The 25,862-nt window shown below is 46.7% G+C and overlaps 1 protein-coding gene across 1 annotated transcript in view; it reads right to left on the bottom strand.

Annotated features, from left to right (window-relative positions):
- The window catches only part of LOC116901695 (UPF0606 protein KIAA1549L-like), a 242,887-nt gene that overhangs the window by 87,318 nt on the left and 129,707 nt on the right, over positions 1–25,862 (bottom strand). The window contains exons 2-5 of the mRNA XM_032903824.1: positions 10,266–10,610; positions 7,083–7,694; positions 4,643–4,758; positions 428–647 (exon numbers count right to left, since the gene is read on the bottom strand). Coding sequence (XP_032759715.1) covers positions 428–647; positions 4,643–4,758; positions 7,083–7,694; positions 10,266–10,610 — 1,293 coding nt within the window. The remainder of the gene's footprint in view (positions 1–427; positions 648–4,642; positions 4,759–7,082; positions 7,695–10,265; positions 10,611–25,862) is intronic.

Below are 25,862 nucleotides of genomic sequence, written 5' to 3' on the forward strand. Positions count from 1 at the left end.
GCAGTGGCTTCTCCACTCTTGTGGTTTACAAACTTTGCAAATCAGAAATCACAAGGGAAATTGAGAGAAAGATGTCAAAGTCTTTGTTGGGGGAACACATGGTTAACAACCAAAACCTGTCATCTCCAGACTGGGTTTTACAGGCACTCAACTCTTAGTAGTAGGCACTGATAAGAAATGGGGAAACGGGGTATTCTGTGCTGTGATGCATAAGCATATAGACTGGAAGAAAAGCCTCTATGGGGGGAGGAATCTGAGAAAGTCAGGCTTGCAGCCTTTAGGCGGGAGACTTGGACATCTGATGAGCAGGCGTGTTTGACGGTGTGAGGACTGCAGAAGTGGAGAAGCCGCCAGCAGTGGGACTTTTAAACAGAGATCTGCTGGTCTGGTCCCGGAATGATGGGACCCTTTCCTTTGGGTGACTTGCCTGTCTTCAGCTGGAAGGCACCTGCAGGCTGGGGCTTCCATGGGGAGGCAAGCACTGCCACAGACTGTAAGTTGGGAGTGTGCTGCTTCAGATCGGCCGTGACGTTGCTGACTCCATATACACCCAGCACGTCCATCACCACAGCCGGCAAATACACCAGCCTCCCTTTGGTAGCATAATAGCCAACTGTGACATTATGAGAATATTCCAGAATGTCCACCTACAAAACAAATGGACCCCCAGAACTCATTGTTTATTTCCACAGTATTTTAGGTTCTTCTCTGTGTTCTCAGAGCCACAGCTGTTACTTAGGGAGACTAGATGTTCCCATCAAACAAATATCCTAACGACCCCATAAGGTGCACATGTGAGTTCCAAAGTATCACAATACGAAAGAATAAAACTCATGGTGGGGGATGGTTTTCTGTACTGTGCATTCAGATACTGATTTATATGTAAAGATTGTTTTCCATCACCTCTGATTGGTTAATAATGTGGTGAACAGTCAATAGCTGGGCAGGAGAATAAATTAGGGCAGGACTTCTGATCAGGGGAGAGAGGGGGAGGGGGAGGGGAAAGGGAAGGAAGAAGAGGAGAGGGAGGGGGAGGAAGGAAGAGAGAGGAAGGAAAGGAAGAGAGAAGGCCTGGAGATCCTGTGGATGGAGCAGGAGGATTTGCCCTGAGGACACATGGACCAGAGCAAGCCAAATGCAGGTAAAGGACCACATGGCTGGGAAGTAGGCAACATAGATGGTTCGAATAGCTCAGAACCTGCCCAGCATAGTGATAAAAAAAAACCACCAGGCCTCCGAATCACTTATTTGGGACCAAAGTGGGCATAGAAATGCTCTGCAGTTACCTAGGGTTGAAGCGGCAGAGCGCACCCCACATCATATCAGACCCAGGTGAGATACAGCTGAACCTGGTTTTGGATTCCTTAAGTGTTTTGAATATGATCCAATAGCACTATCATCAAAAAGTCAGAGAGGGGACAGCGGGCAGAAGGGATGACAAAGGAACAGAATGCTGGTTAGGAAAAGTTACATCTCCCCACTCCTGGGAGGCAGAAGGCAGAGATGATAAATGAGGTAAGGCACCTTCTGGGGATGGGCCGCAATGTAACTAAAGTGGAGTCTGCCCCTTGAAACAGGGAGGAGGCCTTCAGACTCTGCTCCATTCCTGGCTTAGCTACTGGTTCAAGGCCAAGGTGGGGATGAATCAGAGGGCTCTCTCCCTGGTGAATCTTAAGAGACATCGATGGTCTGAGCCCTCTCTCTCGAAGTGGATAGATTTTGAAGCTTTAGAGCTCATTCTGGAAGGACTGGCCATTCAGAGCCTGCCCCACCTGGGTATCCAGCCCATATACATACAGCCACCAAACTAGACAATATTCATGAAGCCAAGAAATGCATGCTGACAGGAGCCTGATATAGCTGTCTCCTGAGAGGCTCTGCCAGAGCCTGACAAATACAGAGGCGAATGCTAGCAGCCAACCATTGAACTGAGAACTGGGTCCCCATTGGAGGAGTTAGAGAAAGGATTAAAAGAGCTGAAGGGGCTTGCAACCCCATAAGAACAACAATACCAACCAACCAGAGCTCCTAGGGACTAAACCCCTACCCAATGAGCACACATGGACAGGCCCAGGGCTCCAGCTGCATATGTAGCAGAGGATGGCCTTGTTGGGCATCAATGAGAGGAGAAGCCCTTGGTCCTGCCAAGGTTGGACCCCCCAGTGTAAGGGAATGTCAGGGGGGTTAGAAGGGGGAGTGGTTGGAGAGGGGAAGGGGATGGGATAGGGGGCTTATGGCTGGGAAACCGGGAAAGGGAATAACATTTGAAATGTAAATTAAAATATCCAATAAAAAAAACTTATTCTCACTGCATTTTGCTTTGTTGATGTATGTTTATAGTTTTAAATGTGGGGTTTGTTTTTTAAAATAATAAACGTGATGTTTGTCATAAAATTAGACTTTTGAAAAAAGAATGATGATTGCCTCAGGTATTAACCATCTGCAAGGTATATCTTCTTTCAATCATGTTTATCCAAGAGCACATATTTTGTGTATACATATTTATATACGTGTAAAAATATACATGCATATTCATACAAATGTATGGAGGCAGAGCGGGTGCTGCTTGGTAATCTTGGTAATGAGGGTAATCTCATTTCCCTCTATGGATGAGTGGGTCACACTTGTGTGTGCACATACGTGTCGGTGTTTGTGTGTGTATTTGTATGTACAGTGTGTATGCATGGGGGGGGCTCTGTGCATGGTAGACAAGAGCTCTACCTCTAAGTGGATCTCCAGCCTCCCGTCTGTTATTCACTGTCATAATACACAGGTCACATACAGTCTACCATCTAAACCATGCTTTACACTGACACTTTAAATACACGGGTAATGGATATGACAGCACCGCCATCCATCTCCCATGGATTTCTGTGTGAAACCGGATTTCTGTGTGACGCTATTTAAAACCCTGCATTCTTTCCCGATCCCTGCATCTGCGTCAGGGAGCTCTCGTAGGACTAGGAGGACAGGCTAGGGGAAAATCATTTCCCTAACGTGCACAAGGCTCCCGGTCACAAATAATTTTTCAAAGAAGCCAAGAAAACTGATTTTGCTACATAATGGGTGCAATTTGGTCTTTCCAATGTTCTCCATCTTTTCTAAAAACGACTAACCAGGGAGCTTCAAGATGGAACATGAACGTGGTCCCAAAGAACAACAACCCACCCAGCGAGCAGGCTGGGAACGCCCCGCCCTTCTAATTACTTCAAAGTGCAAGCCTTGGTGCAGGGACCATTTGCTTTTAATACATTTCTAACCCTTTAAAAACAAACAAAAAAATCAACCAGTGACTGAGCAGGGGGGCTGCCAAGCTCCGCCTCCTGGTCTTGTGCGGGCAGCAGCAGCTCACTGGAGCTTAGGAGGCTGTTTGCACCCACTCTTCTCACTTTAGCCATTACCATTTATTCATGGCAAATGATTCGATTTACCGATTAATTGTACTGTGTTGACTGCATTGTGCTACTACAAAAGTATCAAAAGAAATGTGCTAAGTTAACAAAGCGCACCGGGTATTTTTAAGGAGTAGTGGCTGTTGCAGTGGTCCACGATCATGCGCAGGAAAGGCCATAGCTACAGAGGTCGTTGGAAAATGACTGCGGTTCAGTGGAAGCCATACCACGCAGACGAAGGGGAGCCGTTACATGTTCAACTTTTGAGTTTAAAATGTTGCTGTCTCCGGGGGAGGGACCACCCAGTGAAGAGTGCTTTTCCCTCCTCCTCTCCCTCCCTTTTTCCGCTCAGTTTCTTTTTTTAGAATCGTAAAAGAGAGACTGACAATGACCAATAGAGGATTGCCAGAACCTCATCTCTGGTCCTCTGTGTGATGGGTGGGGTGGGACCCCTAGCCTGAATGCAGCTGTCACCCAGGCCATCAAAAGAGGAAGCCAGATGATATGTTTAAGTGGTACAAAAGAGAGCTCGCTGGCTGCCAGTTGCATTTACTTGGGATGAACCCAAAAGACTGAAAAACAATGCCTCCATTACTTGGCTGTGCCATTGAAACCGGCCAGCAGTTATTAGGCAGTGCTTGGCATGAAAGTGTTTGGAGGGAAAAATGTTTACTTCCCTGTCTGCTGCTGACACACCAAGCAAGCAGAACTCTCCTTACAGATCTGAGTAAGTTGGGCTTTTGTTGTGGTTGTTAGTAGTAGTAGTAACGGTTTCGGGGTTGGGTTTTTGAAGACAGAATCTTAGTCTGTAGCCCAAGGTAGCCACAAATTTGGGTCAATCCCCCTGTCTCAGCCTTTCATGTTCTAGGATTATAAGCATGCAATGTCTGCCTGGCTTTATTATACCTGTGACATGTCCAGAAATAAATATTATTTATAATTGTGCCGGCGATGAAGAGAAAACAAAAGCAAAACAGTGATGGGCACCTTCTACAGATACTAAATATCCCTTTAACAGTGGGACGATGGGACAATTTTTTGAAGTATAAAAGTAATATAAGGTAATTAGTCTCAGGTTTTCCTCTTGAAATGACCTATTCCTCCAGCCACAAGATGTTACCAGCCAAAATGACAAGATTCCTCTTTTGGCACGTGTGGGTGTAGCCTGTACAAAGGAGGGAAACATCTACTCCTACTCTGGACCTAAGAGTTGTGTGAGCTGAGTTGGAGTTAGAATGCAAGCAGCTTACGTGAGCGGAGACGTCATTCTGGTGGAAAGCCTTCCGCAATGCTTGTGTGAGCCCTTTGGTTACACCAAGCTTCAAGGACTCACTGCTCTGTATTCTCCTCTGAGTTAGGAAGAAAACTGTGGGGCAAAAGAGAAGCAAGAATGAACCGCACAATAAACAAGCAGCACCCCCTCTCCCCGGCCTCATGTCCATCAAATCCAGAGTACAGCTGAGTGAGCAAAGGTCCACCAATCAGGTGACAGGCTGGGAAAAGTGACTGTGGGTCCTAATTAAGGCCCAGGCCATTTATGGCCTTCTAATGCCAAAGAGTTGGTATGCTGGTGGCATTCTAACCCATGCTGCCTCTGACCTTGAGGACCAGTCTCTGTATGCCTGGTCCCCACTGAGTCAGCGTGCAAACGCATTTCTGTAACACCATCCATTGACAATGTACTTAGAGACGGTCCCTGAGCTGGGTTCTACAGCTCTAATCAACCCTGAATCCAGAAGGGACAGGTCCACCTCTCAGGTGGGGATGCAAATGGCATCAGTGACAGAATTTAATAGATATTATTAGAAGGACATCGGAGTTCTGCCAGGGCTTTTGGAAAAGGCTGGGTCGGGGAAGGTTCCCATGGGCATTGATGTTTCCAATGAGTACCAAAGGGCAACAGCAGTCAGCTAGGCAAGGGCTGGGGGAGGCTGACCGCTCCCCACACACACTCCCAGATCCAGGAGTGCCAAGTGGAAAGGCATGGGGGGGCAATCTTGTCAGTGTACATGTTTAGTTTGGTTCTAAGGGAGAGGGAAAAATAAGGGATTTAAAACAAAGTCATGCATTCTAGAATATTCTTTTGACTACGGGTTGGCAAATAGATTAAAGAAGACAGGCATGAAGACAGATGTGTAAAGGGTTGCAGAAATTTAAGTAAATGATGGTGACAGAAGTCACTAGGCAGGTGGCAGTGGGGGGATGCACATTCAGGAGTAAGAGTGGAAAGAGCTGGTGTCTGGTCACCGTGGTCAGCTGTGGTTAGTGCCAGAGCAAGGGAGAGGAGGCGAGAGGGTGTTTCTGAATGGAGCAGGGCTGGGAGAAGGTAAGGATCTGGAGAGGGGAGTGGGAGATAAAAACCCAGATGGCATAATTTCGAGAAACAGAAAGAGATACTGTATTTTCCGCAGTGCCTAGTTTCATGATTTCCCATTTTAGAATAAGATATGTCTCCAGATATAATTTCCTTTCTTTGTGGGGCGAGGAGGAAGGCGGGACATGAGCACTCAACACTGGCGTGCTCTTTCAAATAATTTGTCTAATGCTTTTTATAGAAAACACTGCTACACTATTGGAAGCACTCTATGAATGCTAGACTTGCTGCAACCGGGAAGTGGGGCAAAGGAGAGAGCAACCCCTCTTAGCTCATGGCTCCAGCGTCGCCTGCCCCAAAGGAATCGCCTGACATCAAAAGAAATCCTAGCTTCCTCCTGTGTGAGTTAGCTGTCAGCTTGGCATCTGCTGATTAGGAAAACCTTTCTGAGGGGTGCAGCACGTCCCAAGATTTTGTGTTAAGTGAATTGCATTGTTTATTCGTGCTAGACATCCCTGGTGTACTTCACAGACAAAACACGCTGCGGTCTGGTATTCCCTGACCCACTGGAGTACTTGCAGGTTTCCTGGGCACTTCTGATGTCAGAACCAATCCTGGGGCTGGAATCCATGTCATCCAATGTTCCCCTTCTCTGACACTTCCTGAAAGTCAAGGTTTCTCAACCTTGGCATATGGATTAGGCTGTGTCTGTCTTCCCACCTTGTGTGTGTGTGTGTGTGTGTGTGTGTGTGTGTGTGTGTGTGTGTGTGTGTGTGCATATGTGCACATGAGTGTGCATGCACATACACACACTCATCTGAGTGCAGATGCATGTATGTATTCAGTTCTGTGTCTATGTATGTCCTTGGATGTGGAGACCAGAGGACAACTCCAGGTTATTCCTCAGGTACTACTCACCTTGTTTTTTGAGACAGGGTCTCTCTGCAGCTCATCAAGTAGGCTAGACTGACTGGCCAGTGATCCCAGGGACCTGCCTGCTTCTCCTCTCCCCCAGCTCTGGAGTTATAAACTATCAGGCTTGGCTTTTTAAAAACAGAGTCAACGAGGTTAACTCCAGTCCTCATGTTAAGCACTTTAGCAATTGAGGTTGTCTCCAACTGCAGATGGTCATTACTGTGCAGACTGAGCATTGGGGAATGTGAAACATAATTCTAGGTGCCTACAAGTTTCAAGTAATACTCCCCTCCCCAAGCGTGACAACTACCTTGTCTCCAGACAAGGCCAAATGCCTCTTGGAAAGGGAGGGCGAGAGCGCTCCTGATTGACACGCACTGATCTAAGAGAACTCTTTCTATCACATCTCTGTGTCAGGACTGCTCCTTTGTCCTCAGAACAATAAGACAGTGACCTCTCACCTGTCTTCACGAGGAACTTGTGGGACATCTGACAGTCCAAGTTGGATGCCATCCTGCCAGTTGTGACCATTGCAGTAGACACAGCCGGAAAAGCAGCATCTGTGTTTCCTGTCTGCAAAGAAGGCAGTCTAGTGGCCTTTACGGATGCTGTAAGGGACGTCAGCGCAGCTGTGATTGTCAGTGGGCGGGGTGTGGATGCTCTGGGTGTGTCTGGCCTGGTAGGATTAGGGAGGCCAGTGTGCATGGCTTGGGGCTTCTTGGGGAGGTGTGTTGTGGACAACAGGCCTGACACAGAGCCTGAGGCCCCTTGCATGGCTGTGTGAGTGCTCATGCTGTGTGCTGTCCGGGCAAGCATGTAGGTTGGTGTGAATGGGAAGGCTGTGTGGACTGTCCCTGCTGTCACCCTTGGACCTGGTGCTGCCTTGTTGGTGACATTTTTAGTTAGAGCAGTGGTCAGACTGCTCTTGGCTAAGCTGCCGCCACCGCCAGTGCCCTTAGCAGTAAGGGCTGCAGACAGTGGCGCTGGACTTGACTTCCTCAGAAACAGTGTGGTGGTGGCGGCGGCTGCTGCGGTGGCTGACAGTTCTCCCTTGGAGGACACTGAGGTTTCCACTGCAAAGAGAGAAAAGGAAAAGTTTGTCATTGGACCGGGTTGCATACGTCGCTGTCTGGGTGATGAAGGAATGTCACTTATGAGCTTGCTAGTGTAAGAAGTCTCTGCACTCTGGGCTTGCAGAGAACTCAGGGAAACAGCTTTAGGTCCATTAAGTCAGTTAGCCATAATGAGAAGGCCGCTCATAGCAAAGCCATGACTGCTGATAACAAAGACAAACATTTCGAATACTTAAAAAAAAAATCAGGTAGGCAGGGTGGGTCGGCGGCATGCCTGTCTGGAGCTGTACCTCACTATTGAACGAGGGGAGGCAGGCTGCTTCAAAGCAAAGCTGGGCATCTGTGTGGAGCTTGAAGATGCTCTGGCCGGAAAAGCAGTCATACCTGTTTTCTGGGTACCAGGAAACAAACTACCCGTGTTAGTGGCTGCACCTGTCCATTTCTTGGGGCGCCGAGAAGTTCGCAGCACTTTGGAAGGGGTCCTGGAAAAGGCACCGGTTGATTCGGAAGGTGAGGTTGTAGATGAGCGGTCTTCCAGGACACTCTGGAATTGTGGGGAGCCACTTTCCCCTGGCGATAGATAGATGTCACTGGACATTTGTGGTCCTGTGTCTGTTCCGTCTGAAAGCATTTGGTGCAAGCTAGCTGCAGAAGCTAAACTTGGCCAGGTCGGCCAAAAAGGATGGGCTGGCCGGATGGGCAGCTGTGACATAGGATGTTGGCTTGTGGATGCGTGGTAATGAACCATTTCTGGGTCAAAGTCTCCGGCGTGCTTGCCTGTGAGCCGGAGGTCTGTGTGGCTTTCGACGGCAGCTTCTTCTGACGGTTGAGGAGGCTGACTGGGACGGGGACTGAGGGCTGCATCCTGGAGGTTAAAGCCGTCTGCAGCCACCAGCTGTCCAGCAATCTCTTTGAAATTCTGAGGCTGTAATGCATTGGCAGCTGAAGTCGTACCACTGGGAAGAGCCGCCGAAGCTGGATGAGGTTCCCAGTGTGTGGAGTTAATTGTATGAGTGTTTACATCGTGATTCGTCTGCTGCTGCAAGCCAGATATCGATGACTGTGTGGCGAGCGATGCAGTTTCTGCTGAAAGAAAGCCCTGGAAAACATCTGTGGCTGCTGGCTTTCTTGTGCCTCCCATTGTTGGGAAATCATGGACACCGGTGGAGGAGAAAAGTGCTGTCACCTGTTTGGAAGCTGAAGCTGGCAACTCTGACCGGCTTGTGACAGCTGCGAGAGTCCCCAGCTTGGTGCTGGAAATGCCGGGAGAAGGGGCCAGTGTGGTGAGCGTGGGTGATGGAAATGACCCTGGAGGAGAGCGGTCTGTTCTTAGTGCTGTCGTGATGAGAGGTGAGATACGACCTGTGTTAAAATCAGAGGTGGATTCATTCACTGCACGACGACCAGGAGCCTCTTTAGTTGGAAGAGCCCACAGAGAAACTGTCCCGTCTGCCTTTTCATTTGTCCAGAAAATGGCTGCCGTCTTGTCCTCCTTTTGCTGAGGAAATGTCCAAATCGTAGGGGGAAGATCAGGAAGTTTGCTTGAGAGGAGGTGTGTGGCCGCATCGGGAAGGTACTCGTCACGGTCATCTTCCTGGGACGTGGGTGCCTCTGGTGCAGGGGCTGGATGGGCCTGATCCTTATTGGGCTGGAGGACAGTAAGCGGGGAGGGAGGGGCACCTGTCCCCTTCCGTGGTGATGCAGGAGCTGCCTCGGAATGGACCACTTGCCCTTGACTGAGTGTAGTGAGCGGCTGAGGAGGAGGATGTACCAAAGAGGAAGGTTTGCTTTCTGGGGAGAGTGTGGGCTTTCTGGAATTCTCTGGCACTCGTGACCAGTTGGCAGAACTATTTGTAGGAGGAACAGGGGCTAGCTCTCTGCTGGTCATCACTGACTCTGCAGTCTGGGCGTGGGGCCGGGCCTCATGGCTTTGCTGCCGCTGTCTTAGATAAATGGGCAATGATACTGCACTGTGCCCTCTGACAGGCCCCGCTGTGCGGACTGGCTGGGTGGACACAGGACTCGAAGGCTCTTCCAACATGGACCACGAGGAGGTTCCACCTGGAAGGCCTCCAGGGGCTAGGGAAGGGAGAGACAGGTGGTCCAGTTCTGCAATGGAGCTCAGAACCCCAGGAGTTGGGGAAGCTGCTAAGTGGGGATTCTCTGATGGGGACAGCTCAGAGTACTGCTTTGTTAAGGATGTAGAAAAGTCTAGACGAGGGATACCTATGAAAGTCTGGGCATTTCTGGATGAGAAGAGGTTTGTTTTATGAAAAAATGGGTTTAGGGCATGAACTGGGCTCTGACCTGAAGAGGAGTCAGCTGGTGTCGTTTGGGGAAACAAAGGCACTTTGGTGGGATGTTCTACAGGCTTAGGAGGGGTGATGGAATGCAGTGAATCGGGGGCCAATGAAGATGATGGTGGTGGAGGGAGAAATAGAAAGCTGTCTGACCTCAACGGATGCTTCGAAAGGGACGGCATCCCTACCAAGGGCTGTGATGGGGAGATAGCACTCGAGGAGGCTGATGGGGCTGTAGGTAATGGGGGGAGCATGCTGGTGCGAGGCAAACCTGACATGTCCGCTGCTTCTCTTCCCCCTTCAGGCCTTGTTTGGACCAGAGTCTCAGTGGGGTCCTTGGCAAGATCCAGGGAGGCGCTATGTCCACTTCCTTGGTAAAGGGATGAGGAGAAGTCCACATGAGCCCTGGTCTTACGGTGTGCCTTGGGCAGAGGTGTCTGGGATAGCTGTGTCAAGGTTGTGTTGTCAGGAGGCTGTCCCAGCACATTCTTGATTCTGTCCGCTGCTGAGGAAGACTTGACTTCCAAGAAAGGCCATGTTGGTGAAATTGGCAACAATTTCCCAAGGGGAAAGGACTCTGAGGTCGGAGTGACATGTGTCTGTAGATTGTCTGCCCCTGTGAAAGGAAGCATCCACGTGAGACAAGGGATCAGCACAGAGAGCATCCACTCGAGACGGGGGATCAGCACGGACAGCATCCACGAGAGACGGGGGATCAGGATGCAATGACCAGGACCTGGAGACCAGGAGCAGGCAAGACAGGCCCTGCCTGGCCCAATCTCTCCACTCATCACAGAACCTCCGTGAAACGATTAAACAAGGAACTAAGTTAGTCCAAGGGTGTTGCAGGAAACCCACGGGGCAGTGCTATAGAAATTAGTCTTTGATGATGGAATTTTTTGACACTGAGTTTCACTATGTAAGTCACAGATAGTCGCCTGCTTCTCCCTCCCACGGCTGAGAGCAATGCCTGTTCCACCACGCCTGGTTGATGAAGGGATTTTTGAACAACATTATGGGAGACATTTGTGTATTTAAATTGTTTTTCTATTACTTATTAGGCTTAAAGAGTATGAAAATCAGAAAGATGTGACTGCCTGCAGCTAGCAAATGATACCAAAATAGACATGACCCAAGAACCCAGGGTGCACAGTACCGAAGGAGGACTGTTCTTCACGAATGAGAAAAATATATTCAAGGAAATATCTCAAGGATAAATGGCTTCGATAAAGTGTATTTCTCTTGGATTTAAAAGGATTCCTGGTTCTTTGTTCATGCTGTGTCAAGGAGCAGAAGGGATTTCTTTCACATTAGGTTATTTCCAAAAGAAAAATTATTCATATTCCACCTATGTCAGGAGACGCCTCTCAAAAGACCTGGTGTCACTAGAAGCACCTGCTGAGACCAGAACTGTCAGCACAATGTCTGATGCCCAGCAGGAAGGTGAGGAGGGATTGACAGTTTGGAGTGATTGACACAGCCGGGAGGTGAGGAGAGATTGACAGGTTAGGAGTGATTGACACACAGCAGGAAAGGGGGGCATGGAAGATGGCACATGTCCTGCTCTATGATGACTCCTTCCTGGCTCCTCTGGGTTGATGGTACAAAAAGTAGCTAAATGTTCTAATGTTCTTAGCTAATATTTCTCTTCTGACTACCCAGCCACACCCCCACATAGTATGTATGTGTGCTCATGTGTGTATGTGTGTGTATGCGTGTGTGTGTGTGTGTGTGTGTGTGTGTGTGTGTAAGAGTATCCATGCATGTGGGTGTGTAAGGATAGTCGTGCATGTGGAGGCCAGACACCACCCTTGGGTGCCATTTGTTTCTCAAGAGCCATCCACAATTCTTTAAGACAAGATCTCTCACTGGGACCTAGAACTTGCCATGTAAGCTGGGCTGACTAGCTAGAGAGCCCCAGAGATCAATCCTCCTGTCTCCACGTACCCCATGCGGGGATTGCAAGCATGCACCAGTGTGCTTAGCTTTTTACTGGCCTCTGGAGATCAAACTCAATTAGTTCCTTCTGTTTCAGGGGCAAGGACTCTACCAACTGAGTGGTCTCCTCGGACTCTAGTGCTTTAAGAGTTTTAAATGAAAGGAATGATACTTGTACTGATTTCTACACTCTTTGTGAAAACATTAGAGCCCTTTGATAGAAAGCATTTATTAGGAATTCAGGTCTGGTTGACATACATCTTCAGCCACCCAGAGTTGGGCCTGTGTCTCTGGCTTCTATTGCATACATAAGGACAACAGACACAGCCAAGCTACTCCTCCCAGCTACTGTGCAGAGAGCAAATAAACTCACGGAGGTGGTGGGCCTGGCTGGCTGTGCAGAAAATTGAGAAACAAACAAGCTCTGGTTACAGCCGGGCTTGCTTGTTTAATGTAAGAGGAACTGCAGACCACGGAGGGGACAAAGAAAGGTCAAAAGAGTCAACTTCCAAACCCAAGACAACATTTACCAAGATGGTTGTATCTAAGCTGACCAAAATACAAGATCAGTTGTCAACATCAACCTTTATCAGCTGCTTACCCCCCAGCCACACTTCTGTGTGTGTTCTAGATTTGACCTCATTAACATTCACAATGCCCTGTCCTATTTAGAAGGCGAGCTCAGAGAGATCCAATAGGATCAAGTATGTTGCTGAGGACGTCCATCCTGAACACGGTAAGGCTTAGCTTTGTGTAACAGCAAGCCAGCTGTGGTTATATTTCTGTCAGCTGGACACAAGCCAGAGTCAAATGCAGAGAGGAACATAGGCTGAGAGGTCTCCATTTGTCGGTCTGTTGAGAAGTCTTTGGGGTGCCCTCTGCTGGAAGAGTGAAAAGAAGTCGGTATGAGGGGTCCTCCCTCCCAGGGCTAGGCTGCATCTCCAGTTGCTTTTCTCAGGGACTGTAATCTGTCAACCAAAAAAAGTAACGACTGGAGAAAGTCTTATGATAGGAAAGCTTTGCGAATGCGTAACAGTCTCTCCATGACAAAAGCTGAGCTGTAATTGTCTTCTGAAATGGTTTTTCCAGTTCCCTGTTGTGCAACTTGGAAAAGGAAGGGTAGACGCCATCTTTTGCCCTAAATAAGAACACGTGGACAGCTTTCCTTTAGATCCTCTGTGCTCTTGTGATTTTCTTTTTTTATTAATAAAAATCTTAAATTATTTTATTTTTATCTTATATGTATGGGTATTTTGCTTGCATGTGTCTGTCCATACCACATGCCTATCTGGTACCCATAGAAGAAGGTGTCCAATTCCCTAGAACTGGAGTTACAGATGGTTCTTAGCCACCATGTGGGTACTAGGAATTGAACACTGGTCCTTTGAAGAGCAGCAAGTTCTCCTAATTTCTGAGCCATCTCTCTGGTCCTGTTTTCTTGTTTTTAACTTTTTCCCATAGTTGAGATTCAGATATAAGAAATTGGCCTCAAGTGATTTTAAGGGTTTGCCAAGTATAAACCCACCCTTCCCAGCATCCGCAATGGGGCTGTTACATTTTGTCAGGAACCCAATGTCTTCTGAGTAAGCCATCCTCAAAAGCCTGACTGGCTCCTTAGAGCCACATCAGAGCTCTTGGGCCTCTACCTGCAGGACCCCACGTTCCCTATGACCTCAGCTAGGCAAAGCCACCTTCGATGGACAATGGGAGGCATACGGCTTCAGGACACTTATGTCTACACAGCACTGTACTGAGGTCCCCGCTCTTCTTGGGACCTGCCTTATGGTATACAGTGGAAATTGTGCCTCAGTGTTAACACACATGACTTCTTGAAGGCAGTCTCACATGGAAGGCACATGGTATGGCTTTCATCTTCCCCACTCCCCAGCCATGTTATCTCCCACAGAGCCTGTGGGGTGTTTGCATCTAACCCTGTTGTGATGCACATGGTTGAACAGAACATATATCTAAGATAGTTTTATGGTTTGTTATTTTACAGTTATGTTTTTAAAGTCTTTCTTAATGATTTGGTTGTCAGGTGATAGGATCCATGTGTGCTTTTATTAAAACAGATTCAGCCGTTGGTCAGATTCCAGAGTCAAAACAAACTCGTCTTGTTTCAAAGACATAGCTGGTATCTAAGAAGGATGCTTGGGCCAGGCAGCATTTGCTTTTAGCAAGATGTGCTCTCACAGACATGCTGCAAACGGAGAGGAACGGCTACTAGGAGGAAACATGGGGTTCACTAGCCAGAACCAGAGGAGGCTGATGAAAACCCCAGGCTAAAGTGAAGAATGATGGCCTAAGTGGATTTGTTTCTTCTGACTAGAATCCAGGTTTCCCAGGGGAGCCTTTATTCTCCCACACAATTCCCAATGGTGAAGGGAATAAACTATGAATGGTTTTAAGAGGTGACATCTGCTGGGCTCCGGTGCGACACTCGTTAATACTATCCGTATCTTCTGAGCACATGAAATCATGAAGCTTCATGAATGCACTTCTTAAAATACCACAATGACTGGCTGGGCACCGTGTGATGAGTTCCCAGTAATGAGTTATAAACAAAACAACAGGTGTGGCTTCTGGCTAAGACATTTAATGTTGAAGGAATACACCCTGAGATCACTCTGCGGGCCAGTGACAGGTCTCAGCAGATGAAGGCAGGTGACACCAACCCTGACGACTTGAATCAACAGTGTGTGCATGCAGGCACATAGAGGTCAAAAGATAAATTTTGGGCATCATTTCTGTCCTACTATGTGGGTCCTGAGAATCAAACTTGAGCCATCTGGTTTGGTGGCAATCTTTTTTTATGCCATCTTGCTGTTTCCAAATGTTGATTATTTTAATTCAACTGATTTTTCAGTATTCAACCCTGGCAATGTGTGTTGCATATTTCTCAAGCACTGTTGACTTCAGAAAGTAGAAACTTAAACAGAAAGACTCTAATGACATACATAAAGCTGAGGGAGAAGCCCTCACCGATTAGCAAGTGATACCCTCTTAAAAGATGATCGGGGTGAAGAACCACAGAGAACAGTGTTTCAGAGACATGTCACCTAGCTGAAATTACTGGCAAATGAAGACACATTGGGAGTAAACATACAGGCTTATCTGTGTTCAAAACTTCCTTATGCAGAGGTGATCATGGGGAAACTCGCTTTAAAAATAATTTACTTTCTGTGTAGGAGGAGCTGACTGAAGTTCATTATGAGCCTGGAGAAATTTAAGATAGCAAAACAAAATCTCAGCCTGCAGTAAAAATTTTGCCATTCTTAAACCAAAAGGTATTTCATACACTGAAATTCACATACACATTACATGTGTCTGTAAGTTATAGACCATGTGCCAGTTGCCTATTACACAGAAGGACAGAGCCCATAGTTCCGAGCCTTCTAACCATTCTCCCTCTCTACCCATTTCCTCCTCCTCAGTGATAACAGCACCATAGGTTGCATCATAAGAAATGAGTGAGGAGGCTGGAGTGATGGCTTCTTAATCAAGAGCACATGATGCTCTTTCAGAGAACCCAAGTTCAGTTCTTCAGCATCCACACTGGGCGGCCACAGCTGCCTGTAACTCCAGTTCCAACAGATATTTTTATGTTCTCTTCTGACTTCTGTGGGTAGTTACATACGTGAGTGTGTGTGTGTGTGTGTGTGTGTGTGAGCGCAAGCGCGCGCGCGCGCGCGAGAGAGAGAGAGAGAGAGAGAGAGAGAGAGAGAGATTGGTTTAAAAAATGAAAATAGCCAGATGGTAGTGGCACACACCTTTAATCCCAGCCCTTGGGAGGCAGAGGCAGGTAGATCTTTGTGAGTTCAAGGCCAGCCTGGTTTACAGAGTTAGTTCCAGCATGGCCAAGGCTAAAAAAAGTGAAACCCTGTCATGAAAAAAAACCAAATAGTAGTAATAGTAGTAATAGTAGTAGTAGAAGATCTCAGGAAAGTAACAAAAAGTTAATTACATAAAGGCAAGAACTACCTGCCTAGAACTCCAAGTAGCACCAGAAATAGTTCAAGAATTGGTAAATACGATTACATGAGATTGAAAAGCTCTACACAGCAAAGAAAAGTATCAGCCAGGTGGACAGACAGAGGAGAGTGAGTCAGCAGGGCTTCAGTCTAGATCCATGAGTGTTACATTGGATAGTGCATTTCGAATCTATGAAGAACTGTAAAATTAAACACCGCAAGCATGAAGCAGCCGGTCAACAAATGGGCCAATGAGCTAAAGTCTCAGAAGAAGAAATGCAGGTATCCAACAAACAATTGTTGTAACATCCAACATCGACCATCAGGTAAGTGTACACTAAAACTACTTAGAGAGTCTGTCTCACCACAGCAGAATAGCTGTCACTCAGAAAACTATAAGGCTGTAAGAAAGTAGAAACTCTTATCTGATGTTGGTGAAAGTGTAGATCGGTGAAGCCACTATATAAATCAGTATGGAAATTTATCAAAAAGAAAACAAAATGGAACTACCATATGTCCCATGCACAGCACTCCTAGGCATACAACCGAAGACCTCTGTGTCTCATCACTGAGACACCTGCCCAGCCATGTCTGTTACTGTTCTATTCACAATAGCAAGGACATTGGATCAGCTTAGCTGTCCATTAACAGAGAATAGATAATAATTATTCAACTGTAAAGGAAAAGGAAATGTACAGGAAAATGTGTGGAACTAGAAAATCATCTAAGAGACGTAACCCAGGCAACAGGTAACACAAATACCACGTGTCCTCTCCCCTACACAGACCCTAGCTTCTACATGTGTATGTTTTGTATATGTGGGATGGGGGTGGATAGAGGCCATGAAACTAGAAAGGATCCAGGAAAGGGGAGAGAAGGCTTCAGGTAAGAGAGGTGGGGGGATAATAGAAACCATGGGACATGGTGGGCAGAAAGGGTCCAGGAAAGGGGAGAGAAGGCTTCAGGTAAGAGAGGTGGGGGGATAATAGAAACCATGGGACATGGTGGGAGAATATTGGGGACAGAGAGGTACAGCAGGGAGATGGTGAGAGAGGAGCATGGAGAAGAGGAGTAGACAAACTTAGTGTGTATGAAGGTGTCAAAAGGAGCCTATTGTTTTGCATGGTGATTCAAAAATAAAACATTAAATTAAATTCTAAAGCTGAGTTAGGATCCAGCCATGGTTCTTTGTACTGCTCCACCAGGATGACATTTGAGCATCTCATTAAGAAACTGATATGGGGCGGGCAAGATGCCTGTCTTAGGTACTTTTCTACTGTGGTGATGAGACACCATGACCAAGGCAACTTACAGAAGAGGAGATCATTTGGGACTTACGGTTTCAAAGGGTTAATTAGAATGTATGAACTTCAAGGCAGGGAAGCCAGCATGGCGCTTGAACAGTAAATAAGAACTTACATCTTAATGCACAAGCACAGGACAGGGGAAGCTAATGGGGGGGAGGGAGGGTTAGTGTGGACTTGTGAAGCCTCAAACAAGCACACCTCTACCAACAAGGCCATATCTCCCAATCCTTCCCAAATAGTTACACCAACTAGGGACCAAGTATTCAAATATATGAACTTCTGGTTTCATTCAAATGAGAACCACCAAAATGGCTCAGTGGGTTAAAGTACTTGCTACCAAGCCTGACAACTTAGTTTGATCCCTGGAACCCACGTGATGGAATGAGAGAACTAACTCCCCATATTTTCCCTCTGCCCTCCACACACATACTAAGCCATGCATGAATCCCCTGCCATGCAACACAGTAAGTAAACAAACAAGCAAACAAAAGCAAGTACAGACTAGAGAAGTTGAGACTAGAATAGTGGTTACCAGAGGCCAGGAGATTAGGAGTAAGGAGGGATGGGGAGAGGTTGGTCAGTGGAACGAAGTTAAGGTTAGACAGAAGCAGAATGTTCTGGTATACTGCTGCCTAGTCCACCGGCCAGAGCTAACGATAATGTTCACTACATTTCACAAAAGCTAGAAACTTTGTCTGTTTCACCATAAATATTTAAGAGATGTGTTCAACCTAGTTTTAAAATTATGCAACGCATCTGTGCATGAGAACATGATGTGGCATCCAATTAACGTGCACAACTTTTATGCTTTCATATATCAATTAAGTTTAAAGGATTTAGTGTTTTATCTTACACAAATATGAATGTTTTGCCTAAATGTATTCATGGGCATCACTGCATGCAGTGCCCGACGAATCAAGAACAGGGTATCAAATCCCCCGGAACTGGAATTCTAAGTTGCTATGAGCTGACATGGGCATGCCGGGAACCCAACTCAGGTTCTCTGCAAGAGCAGCAAGTGTTTTTTAACTGCCTAGGTATCTCTCAAGTCCCCTAAATGCACATTTAAATAAAGGATACATTCTAGGATCTTGGTGGAGATCTTACCTTATATAGAGGAAAGCATTTGTAAAGAGGGATCTCTCAGAGCTTTATGAGTGTCAAAGCCTAGCACCCTGAAGTATCAGTGTTGCCAAAAAGCTGTGAACCAAGAGCTTATCTCTGAGGAGGAAGCTATGATCTTGAGTTAATATAAGATTGGATGACCACAGCCTTCAAGAGGCAGGTTGGCTAAGTGTCTGTACCTGCCAATGACCTTGGAGACTCTTTTTTACCTTTCTCTGTTGTAAGGGCTGTTACAAACATTTAAAGAGACTCATTGACGGGGTCAGAATCTCTCTGACACACATGGGAAAGCTTTTCTGAAACATTTATTTATATGTGTGTGGTGTCCACAGCACAGCACACATGTGGAGGTCAGAGGGTAGCTCACAGGAGTCAGTTCTCTACTCCATGTGTATGTATCCTGCAGATCCAACTCAGGTCACCAGGCTCCATGGTAAGTGCCTTTACCAATAAGCCATCTGACCAGCCGTGGGAAACCTTTTGGACGTGTACTTTAACAGCAGAACCAGTACCAGGGGAAGAGAGATTATAGCTTAATAATAAAAGAGAGCCTCCTCTAATTAATAAAACCGTGGAAAGCACAACACGCTAGTGTAAGTTAATGAGCTCATCGCTACTCCACGTACTCGCATGTGCATCTTTAGATTGAGTCATCCCTCCCTCCTTCCTTCATTTCTTCCCTTCTCCCTCCTCCTCTCTGTCCCCCTGCAAATGACTGCTTTATGCCACACTCTGGAGTAAACAATGTCTTGGAGGAAGAAGACATGGCCTCTGGCGTCATGGACTGTACTGGTCTATGAGCCGTGTGGCTGTAACGTTGACATCCTCACAGTTGTAAACATGAGGCTACTGCAGTCTGTAGATGCACGGTCCTAAGGAGGCTGCAGTAGGAGGGTTTGATCAAGGAAACAGGGGAGAATACCACTGAGAAAGCGTCAAGACCCAAAGGACAAGGGAATGCAAAATGTTCCATGTAGAGGGACAAGTATGTCCAAAGACCCTTACAGAAAACAGCAGTAAGAACACGCGGGATGGGGCTGGAGAGATAGCTCAGTGGTTAAGAGCACTGGCTGTTTTGTCTGAGGACCCAGGTTGAATTCCTACCACCCCCATGGTGGCTCACACCTATCTTTAACCCCAGTCCTGGGGGACCTGACAGCCTCTTCTGTCAGTGGATACACATAATGCACAGACATACACCCAGACAATACACCATACACATAAAATAAAATGAAAATGAAAAATAATACAGGAAGGTATCCAATCGTTTTATCACAAGAATGAGGGTGGATATAGCGTGAGATAAAACCCCAGGCTCTGTGTTCACTGGATCACAGAGTTACGTGGGTTTCAGTTTGGTGGAGGGGGATGGGGAGTAGGGAATATTATGTTTTGGAAGAAACATTCTGTCTCTGGATTGAGGAACAAAGTGGCAAGAGTGGATGGCAGCAGGCCAGCTAGGAGACACCTGCAAAGGCCGGGATGGAACATGGCAGCCACAAAGAAAGTTGACTCAAGGGTGAGAAGCAGAAATAGACTCCTTTGTGACCCCTCCAGTCTTTAGAATTTGGGATTCCAGTTTCCCAAAGCACTTTTCCCTAAGCACTTTTGTGTGTGTGCATGTGGCAGTCCTTTTAATGGCTGCAATTTTTCTTTTATGGCTCTGAGTAGGAGGTTGTTTCCTCCTCCCCCTTGAATCTGAGTGGACCTGAGTTTGTTCTGCCAACCAGAGTGTGGCAAAATAATGCCACATGGCTTTGGAAGCTCCGTCATAGAAGACCACACAGCTGCAGCTGAGTCCCTGGGAAGTTCCCTCTGTCCTGGAACCCGGAATCACTCTGAACAGCCCATGCCTCAAGCAGACGATATTCCAGACTAAATCAAGCACCTCACCCAGAGGGCATACACACTTGACATGAGCAGCCTTTAGATCCTTCTTCCCCTGGCAATTTAAATCTCTCCAGCCGTGCAAGCCTTCCCACCCAGTGCCTGGGCATCACAAAGCAAAGATAAGCTGTCTCCATTGTGCACTAACTAAATTCCCAAATCGTGGGCATGTTAAAGTGAGTACCGCCAACACCAAGAGAAGTGGAAAGCTGGGCAGTGAGAATCGCTGGCATAGCACACATGGGGTTGTGTCCTTCATTTCCAGGAGGTGAGTGGGTCTCCATAGCCTGTATTAGATTCTTGACAGAATCAAGGAACCAAAAAAAGGGGGTACCTTTTATGTCACTGAAAGATTATTATAGTTTTTAGGATAATGTCTTTGCTAATTAACAAATTAATCTGTATTAATTAAACTTGTTTCTTAGAAAACATACAAACAGAAGAAATGTTCTTTTTTTTCCACTTTTTATGGTATGTCTGCATATGTGTGTGTGTTTTGTGTGTAACCATGCATGTGGATGTATGTGTGTGTGCCCATGAATGTGTATGTGCTGTGTGTGTTATATGAGTGTACGCCCATGCATGGGGAGGCCTACATTGATATCAGGAGTTATCTTCAATGGCTTTCCACCTTATTCATCATCCAGGTCTCACTGAAACCCAGAGCTCACTGACATGGCTGGTCTTGCTATCCAGCTTGCTCTGCGAATACCCTGTCTCTACCCCGTGTGGCTGGAATTAACAGTTGAGGCCCCCACCAGGCATTTACACAGGTTCTAGAGATCCAAACCCAGGTACTCACACTTGCCAAGCATTTAATCACTGAACCATTTCCCCAGCCCAGAAGAACATTTTAATAGTAAAAATGAGAAATTAAATAGGATTTATTAATAAGAGGAAACAGCTGGGTATAGTGGGATACACCTATGATTCTAGGACTCAGGAGGAGGAAATATCAGGAGTTCGAGACCAAGCTTGGCTACAGATATACTGAGTCAGAGCTAAATGAGACACTACCTCAAACATAAATAAGTAAACAAAAGGGGGAGGTAGATTTAGAGATACACTGTAGAAAGCTTAAGACACACACAAAGGAAGGCAGGGAGATAAAAAGTCTACTGTAGGTGATGTCTGTCCAGCTCTGATGTGGCCATCATGGTCTCCTGGTGGTTCTTCCTTTTGTGACATCCCTCCTAGCGATTGAGAGGAACCTGTGACTTACTTCTAAACGAGAGACAAGGAGAGGATCCAATGACCTTATCTAGGATGCCATTGCCCTAGCAGTGTCATTCCCTCACAGTGGCTTCATGACGTGAGAAGCCTTGTGTGCGTCCTTGTGGCAAAGACCTAGATGGCCTCCAGAAGGTCATAAGGGACCACAAATGGCTGGCTCCTCTGCTGACAGACTTAAGGAAGTCAAGCCCCCAGTGTGGCAGTCACACAAAAAACTCTATAACCCCAAGTGAGTTTGCATGTGGATTCTTCCCTGTCACGCCTCTGTTGTCCATGCAGCCAGCCAGCATCATAATTACAGTCCAGAACCCTGTTCAGAAGATCCCGGTGAGCTTCCCAGGGAGGCTTCTCTAGCCACATGACCATAGGGACTATGAGATAACAGCAACTCGTGTTGAGCCATTAAGTTTGGGGCTATTTGTCACATTGCAATAGAAAATCAATACCGGGACAGGTGGAGTAGTCATGCCTGCAGTCTCTTCACTGGGAATGCTAAGGCAAGACATAGCAAGAGTCTATCTTAGAGTGGAAGAAGGGAAGGAGGGGAGGAGGGAGGGAGAAGGGGAAGGAATGAAGGAAGGAACTAATCCAAGTAGAAGGTAAGGAGCGATGGAAGGCAGTGTGGTAAGGCAGAAGTGCAGGAAAATGCGACAGAGAACAGGTATCACGACTGCTTTGATAGCATGAAGGGTGGTACCAGGTTGGCTTCAAGATGGGGCAAAAAGAAGTTAGCACACCGGTTGGAATACCAGAGACAGGGAGCTGTGAAATAAGAAGTCTATCAGCCCCTGGGACTTGAAGAGAATGAGGGTTTTGCAGAGTAGAGGAAGCAGTGCTGCAGCAGCAAATGAGTCACGATGCTGCAGTGAGGTGGGATGCCCTCTCAGGCCTGAATCCCATTCTTAAAGGGAAAGAAAAATAGTGGGCCAGTCTAGTAATACCACCTTAGTGGGTTTTCCTCAATGAACTCCTATAGATAGCGTTGTGTGTGTGTGTGTGTGTGTGTGTGTGTGTGTGTGTGTGTGTGTGTGTGTTCACAGTTCACATGCCACATGGAACTGTGGGTATGTGTTTGTTCGTGCATGCATGTGGAGGCTAAAAGTCAACATTCAGTGTCTTCCTTGGTCACTCTAGCTATTGTTTGAGGTAGGATATGTCATTGAACATGGAGCTCACTGATTTGGCTGATTGGCCGGCCACTGGGCTCCAGGAGTCAGCTAGTCTGCACCCACCTCCTCAGTGCTGGGTACAGAGGTTTGCTGATGTGCCTGAATTTTTGTTTTACGTGAGTGCTGGAGATCTGAACTTGGGTCCTCATGGCTGCACTTCAAGCCCTTTACCTGAAGAACCAACTCCCTAGTTCACTCTGCCTGACCTCTCGGTCTCATACCACTTCCATGGCCTTTTTCAATGTAGAATGACAAGGGCTACCATTTGCCAACAAGTGTCTCTAGCACAAACCCTCAACTGCTCTCTGAACAGCAACAGAGGTCACCCTGGCAGGGACAGGCTAGCCACTCCTTTTGCCTAGGCAATGTTTTCTATAGAGACACAAAGACTCTAGGGATTTCCAAAGGAGAAACTCAAGTGCTAAAAACCTAGAGTTCTGGATGAGGGAGGGTGGGAGAGACTGACTGAGGTTGGGCATGAGAAAGGAAGCAAGCAAGACGAAAACACTCAACTGACAAACAAGCCAGAGTCAGTTTTCTACCTCAAGGAAACAAGGATGGGTGGTCACAAAGCCCTACTTAATGGACAACTTGTGTACATGTACTTTAAAATGAGCATGCTCAAAACAGTGCTCAGTGAAGCAATACCACCCTCATGACAGTTGAATGTGGACTTGAACTAAAAGTTTTGGGAAGCAGTCTATTAACATGGCAAAACCTAGAAAGAAGGAGCTAAGAGAACACCAAGTTTGGATACACAGCCCGTTACTAACTAGAGACCAAAATGCAAGGACTTGGGAATGGTGATAGCCTAGTCAGTGAGGTGCTTGCTGCACAAGCATAAAGATCTGATGTATTAGTCAAGTCTCTCTAGAGTTATGGAGCTTAAGGAATGAATATATATATATATATATATATGTATATGTGTATGTGTATGTATATGTATATGTATATGTGTACATGTATGTATACGTATATGTGTATGTGTATATATATGTATATGTGTATGTGTATGTGTATGTGTATGTGTATGTATATGTATATTTGGCAAAGTAAGTGCAAGTAGGTGAAGTATAAACCCTTCCTTCCTCCATGTAGGCCTCCAGCAGAAGGTGCAGCCAAGATTAAAGGTGTTGCCTCAAGATCTGGATTACAGGTGGGTGCAGATCCAGATTAAGAGCATGAGCCACCCCACCTCAAGGTCTGGATCAAAGCTGTGTCTTCCAGCCTCAAGATTTGGATCAATGACATGTCTGTCTGCCTCAAAATCCGGTCATAGGTGTGCCCGCCATTTCTGGACTGTACTTCATTCCAGATAAAGTTAAGTTGACAAGTGACAATGGTCATCACATCTAAGATGGGGTCCCCAGGACCTATATAAAGCTGGGCTTGGGCGTGTGCTCCTGTAACCCTAGTGTCATAGGTGAAGATACAGGTAGGGTCTGGCTGGCCAACTGGTGGAGAGAGACCAGAGCAGGAACTCAGGGCAGGACAGTGGAGCAGCTGCACCGAGAGCGGAAGGGACACAAGGCCCCATCTTAGCCCAGAAGCTACTGGAGTTGATAACCGCTCACAAAGGAAAAATTAATTTCCTCCCGTGGAGTCTCACTGGGTACAAATACAAACCACACAGAGGGGCAGGACCCATGCCCAGCAATGCACGGCCATCACAAACCAAACTCAGTGGTATTTTTGCAGGGTTTTTTTTTTGCTTGTAATACTTTGTCTGGGCTTTCCCTTTTTCTTTTTAAACCTTATAGATCTGTTGCTTATATTATGGTTTTCTGCTTTTTGTGTTTTTATGGGATTTCTTTGTATGAACACGTTCCTATCTCTATGTTGATAGTTGATACATGTTATTTGGACTTTTTCATTGGCTCTCTTTTTTTCCATCATTTATTCATTTGTTTGTTTTGTCCTATTCTGGTTTGTTTGCTTTTGTTATCTATCATCATCATCATCATCATCATCATCATCATCATCATCATCATCATCATCATAGTTGCAATGGAAGAGCATCGCTTACTGGCCGGTTGCTCATGCTCACTCTGCCTACTTATAAAGCCTAGGACCACTGCCCAGGGATGACACTGCCTCACTAAGCTGCTCCTTCCCACCTCAACCATTAACCAAGATGGTGCTCCACAGACTTGCTTATGTGTAGGTTTGTGTCGCGTTGACAAAGCAAATCAGCACGGTGCCTCTGAGGGAGCTGCCAAACATGGCCACTGCCATCTTACAGAACTGCAAGCCAAGACTCCAAGACTCCAAGTGGTAGACTGGCCGCGGTCAGAGAGTCACACTGTCACCCATGAAACTCACACACTCTGACCCCAGCTCCCCGGGCTCTCAACACTACATGACAAAGAGTGAATGAACGGCATGTCTGGGTTTGGGGAACGCTCTACCCTCCCAGAGTGACCTGACCAGATGGAGCCCACACAGCAGCTGCCCCTTTCTTCCAAGTTTGAAGCTGTTTCTTGCTATGGGGCTGCTTCAGCAAGAAGAGCTCTAAATCACCGAGACATGTCGGGCCTTCATTCCCAGCAGGCCAGAAGAAATGGATTAGAAGCCATCACTATTCTGGAACATCCAGCCCACACTTTAATATAAGTCACTCACACGTGCGTGCGCTGCAATCCCTTGCAAGGAACCTAAGTTCTAACATTTAGTGCCTGGAACCTCCCTGCCCAAGACGATTCCTCTTGGGCCTTTTTAGAACGATGCACCAGTTAATAGAATCCGATTGCCGCCGCTTGAAGGGACGCCAGCCAAAGAGAAGGCTCTGTTTACTGAATCAACAGAAGCATTTTAACTTCCAAAGCTCTTCCTCAGCTATTTCCTGTTTTAAAAACTTGATCGCTTTCAAATCATTTGTGAAACGGATTTTAAAATAAAGCTGGACCTTCCCTGCAGACACCCCCATTAGAAGAGTAATATGATTTCACTTGTCCCGTGGGTTTGTATGATTGTCATGGTTTAAATGGGAAATGGCCCCATAGGCTCATGTGTTTGAGCACTTAGTCCCTGCTGGTGGCTCTGTTTTGGGAAGTTGAGGACACTTTGGGATGGGACCTGGTTAGTAGAATGAGGTCAGCAGGAGTGGATTCTGATTGTTTGATATACTTGTCTTCAGTTCCAACTTGTTCTTTCTGCCCCGGGGTATCATGGCCGCCCATACCCCACAGCACCACTGAACACATAACACTTGAGGCCAATAAATCTTCCTTTCCTGAAG

Source organism: Rattus rattus, chromosome 5 (genome assembly GCF_011064425.1).
Source record: "Rattus rattus isolate New Zealand chromosome 5, Rrattus_CSIRO_v1, whole genome shotgun sequence".
Taxonomy (NCBI): Eukaryota; Metazoa; Chordata; class Mammalia; order Rodentia; family Muridae; genus Rattus; species Rattus rattus.